Here is a 4,689-nt window from a genome sequence, read left to right as displayed (position 1 = left end):
TAAATTTTTCTTTCAAAAGTGCAGCATTGAAAAATAGTGAAAAAAAAAAAAAAATATATATATATATATATATATAGATATATATATGTATAAAGTATCATAATACATGAACCAGAGGTCAATTGTTCAGTCCTTTGCCTTGTTTGCCCCTTGCGGAAGAGTCAGATGGGGTTTCGTGTGTGCCTAGAACATTACATGAGTTAAAATTTATGAAAATCAGTATTACTTCTTTTAAGAAAATGTAAAAAAACAAACAAAAAAAAAAACTAAATACTAAGGAGAATTATTTGTTTCTACCTCAATCTAACCACCTAGATCAATTATATGATACGTGTTATGGAGCAAAAATTAAAACCTTAAATCTGCAGTTTGTGTTTTGATGGCATATTTTCCCACAAATCTGAACTGATGTGAAAACACTAAAATAATAAATTAGAGGTTTTCCTGCGCATTCAAACTTTTGCTTTCCTTGTGGCTGACCAAAAGCTCCAGCATGTCAAATCACGGTAAGTAAAAAAGAAAAAACAACTAAGAATAAGCAGTTAGAAGGTGTAACGTAGCACTTGTTCTCTATATGATTTTAAAGCATCAGTTTGTGAGCGCTGGTCGCAGAGGTAGGTGGACTCCTGCGCGCGGTGCCCTCCCCTTTCTGAGGAGTAAAGAGTTAACGGAGCGGTGGGTTTGCCCGTTCTCCTGCTGTGAGTGACGCGATCATCTCTCTTATCCCTCAACTTTGCCTGTTACCAGACCAGGCAGCCGAGGTGGACGCTGGCTATCCCCGCTGACATTCCCAACGCGATCGCTCCGGCTAATCACAACAATACCAACAACAAACACCTATGGTTCATTTCCAGGTTCATCTGCCCCCCCTCGATTTCTATTCCCTTCCTGTCGGACTCTCCGATGTTGTGCCGTCTACAACACGAAGGCGTAAATCTTTTTCTGAGTAGAGGTGGATCTTCCAGGATACGACGAGGAGGTGCATGAAAGAATAAGAAAAAAAGAAAGACTTCTGACGGAAATCGTCGCGCAAAAAAGAAAAAATGCCACGGAGGAAACAAGAAGCGCCGAAGCGCGCAGCAGGTATGTGGATCCAACTAGATAAGCGCCTAACATCATGTTTACGAGATTTTATAAGCCTCACTTTCCAGTCACCGCATTTCCGTTTCCACTTTATGGCTTTTGCTCAGTCTGACGATGCGCTTTGGCACTTTTGGCCACTGTTGTGAGAGCTTATTAAGACTGTCACGTACCTTTTTCTCCAAGCGGATAACAGTTTTATTCTAATCTTATGTGTTTCTGTGGTGCGACTCGGATCAGTCTATTGTCAGAAAGTTTTGTGGCTGTAAACAATCCAAACTGATCATTTCAAGACAGTTAAGTGTATTTTGGATGATTGCCTGAGGCGTAGGTTACCTCAAATCAAAGCGGGGAGCTTTGTGCGCATTTAGGTCCAAGCGCACAACTTATTCTACACTATGAGCGCATATATATATATATATATATATATATATATATATATATATATATATATATATATATATATATATATATATAGTTTTTTTTTTTTAGAATTTCAGAAAAGATAAACAATCTGAGTGTGGACAATGGGAGTTTCGTGGGCTGGAAGGAGCCATAATCGACAGTTGCCATGTCTGATTTGACGGTTGATTGATTGGCTGTCATGCGGCTTTCATCTGATCCTTCCCGATTTGCATCAGAAAATCACTTCCCACCATGTGCTTTGGGCCCCTGACGTCACGTGTAAAACACACTGAAAGGGCCTGTGTACTTTTTACATACTCTGTGATAAAGGGCACTCATACAAGTAGATGTGGGTTTTTTTGTTTTGTTTTTATTGGGACTTTCTGTGGAATTTATGCCCCTGGAGTTACTCCATACGACATAAGACTATCCCTGAATATAATTCACACAATAAGCCTAAAAAGGATGTCGACATCAAGACTTTCTTTAGGACTTTGGATTGCATGTGGTAATAAGTCCTGAGAGGAAAGGTTAATGTAACAGTAAAGGTCCTAACAATGTAATACAAGTATGCTCAGTTTGTGCCACTGATGGTGAAGTGACTCATGAAAAGTGAAAGAATAGGAGGGGGCAAAGTGGTTTCACAGTAAGAAATTGTACACACACTTCCAAAAAGAGCACATCACACTCACTTGTTCACTTTTGAACACACACAGGGACTCACAGTAACAGGCATACAGTGGGCAGAGGAGGCGGGAGGAGTGGGTTAGGGGTTGTAAAAGGAGCCGTGTGCTATGTAATGGAGGGGAGGAATGGGTTTGCTCTGTCAGACTGGGCCGTCACAACGGCTTTGTTTCATGTTTGATTTAATTGTCTCTCCCCTGACAGGCCCATTCATCAATGGCTTTAATGGTCAATCAGAGACAGGCTGAGTGAGTGCTCCCATTCTGTTTAGCCATAAGCTGGCCTGGGCTTTTATTTCATCAAAATGCCCCAGCCCTAATGTACATGCTCACTGGCTAAGAGTGGCCGCGGGGAGCACATAAAGAATGACTGAAAGCTTTCTGATTTCAGATCAGTGAGAAGGATGTTTTTTTTTTTTCCTTCTTCTTCTTCTTCATGTCCTCCTCTGCTCTCCACTCTCGCCTCCCCTCCGCACTGCTGTTTCTCTGTTGACGAAAGAGAATAAAAGGCTGTAATATAGATCGTTTTGTGTTTTTAGAAAACAATTTTTTCTCCCTGCAACCACGCTTCTTTGTTCATTCATTCATCTATTCATTTCTTCATTTTTTCATGCTCCCCTTCCACCCCTGTCAGTCAGCCTGTGCAGCTGCAAGTTATAAAGTTGTCAACTGTTCAGTGGCACACAAAGGGTGATGATGAATTGATTGCAGCACAGAGCATGGTGATAGAGAGAGCAAAGAAAAGGATGACAGATGATGGGCCTTGATTAGGGACTTAGGGGGAGAGTCAGCCCACTGCAACCTTGAGACTTGCATGAAAAATCTACACACACCCCAACAACATATACACACACACACACACAGCATTGCTCTCTCATTGTCTCTCAAACACACACAGACATGCATGCAAACACACAGCTTCTCCCTCTTTTTCTTTCCTGTCTGAGAGGGCTTCTCCCTCCACAGTAGAAAACTTGTTTTGCCTGCTTCATTAGCGTTGGTCCAATTAGCCGTGAGGCTGATGGAGTCCTGACAGGCCCTGTGATTGGAGATGACAAGCTTGGGGTGCCCGGCCCAATGAGGTTTGCCACCACTTTGATGTAATCAACTTGATATTACACAGAGCTGCTCGCCTTTGGTTGTGCTGTAACTCAATTTTCTGCTGCAGGTGACAAATGGGCCTGCGTACCTGGGTCAGGTCTGAGTGCTCTTAACAACCGAGGGCGGCTGGCCACGTAAACAGCCGAGAAAACACAGGAGAGGGAGAGTTTTCCCAACTGTGGAAACGCAGACCTCCTTCCTTTGTGGATTATGATCAGCTTTACCTCAACTTTTAGGCCCTGAAGCTATTGAAACAGCTAAAGCATAGCTACTCTGTTGACTTAACAGGGAGTCCGTAACAGCTTTACAACAAGTAGGTAAAGACACAGGTATTACAGGAAAATGTTAAGAAGGTAGAGGAGAGCGGGATACAGTCGGAAGAGAACAGATCAGATATATTTATAACATCTTTAACATGTTCAGTTATTAAGGTATTCGCCTGCTATTGTTTTCTAAAATTGCAGCGTGTGACAGTAGTTAAATGTAAAACCTCACCCAGTAGGCGGAGGTAAGCTTTAACAGACAGAAGACTTGATGCAGAATCTAAATAGGATTCATTTAAATCAATCGGAGACACCACATATTTCAGTTTTCTTCCTTTCGGTTTTTTACAACTGTAACATAAAGGAGGACAAAAATGTACTAAATGTACTAAACTAAAACAAATCGCAGCTGTTGTTTGATGTGATTATTGAGCATAGATGGTTTGTTGTTTATGTTTTGTTGCATTTAGAGAACATAGGGGGCAATGAGGATTTTTTTCAGTATTTAAACTTTCAAAGTCCTTCAAGTGAAAATTGGCTGATTTCAATCAGCGGCTGCCTGACTGACACCTATGCAAACACAAATCTATTAGGGCTGCAACTAACGATTATTATGCAAATCGATTAATCTGTTCATTATTTTTTCAAGTAATAATCGGACTAACAAAGGTACCTTCAGAAAGATTTTTTTACCAAATTAAACCAGGTGAAACTAAAAGTTTTCCAGTTGAGAGGTTCTGGATAGAGCATATTGACAGATAAAAACATTATTTTGTTTTAAATGCAAATTGTTTTTTTTTTTCGTTTTGTTTTTTTTTTTACAATTTTGGTATTATTACTGCTCTAAGTGGGTTACTCTGTCTCTAAGGCATGTTTCAGAGTCACTATACTCCTGTTAACGATTAATCAATTACTAAATTAGTTGAAGATTATTTCAATAATCGATTAATCTAATTAATTGTTTCAGCCCTAAAATCTATACTGAGACTACATACTGAAGATTACTCTATATCATCATCAAGATGGGGAGGAACAAAATATTTCTATTGATTTATTTATTTTGATCTGTGTGTGAGTTTATATATTTACTATGGAAATCTTTACCAAAAGATCAAAGCACATTCCTTTTTAATATCTTTGTTTTTATGTATTTTTTC

General features: G+C 39.8%; 1 protein-coding gene across 1 annotated transcript in view; it reads left to right on the top strand.

Annotated features, from left to right (window-relative positions):
• The first annotated feature begins 671 nt into the window (after positions 1–671).
• The window catches only part of tshz3 (teashirt zinc finger homeobox 3), a 24,256-nt gene continuing 20,238 nt past the window's right edge, over positions 672–4,689 (top strand). The window contains exon 1 of the mRNA XM_015371191.1: positions 672–1,083. Coding sequence (XP_015226677.1) covers positions 1,044–1,083 — 40 coding nt within the window. The 5' untranslated portion in view covers positions 672–1,043. The remainder of the gene's footprint in view (positions 1,084–4,689) is intronic.

This window comes from Cyprinodon variegatus, unplaced genomic scaffold (assembly GCF_000732505.1).
Source record: "Cyprinodon variegatus isolate N-32 unplaced genomic scaffold, C_variegatus-1.0 Scaffold54, whole genome shotgun sequence".
Classification (NCBI taxonomy): Eukaryota; Metazoa; Chordata; class Actinopteri; order Cyprinodontiformes; family Cyprinodontidae; genus Cyprinodon; species Cyprinodon variegatus.
Note: the sequence above shows the minus strand (reverse complement) of the source record. Positions and strands in the feature narration are given on the sequence as shown.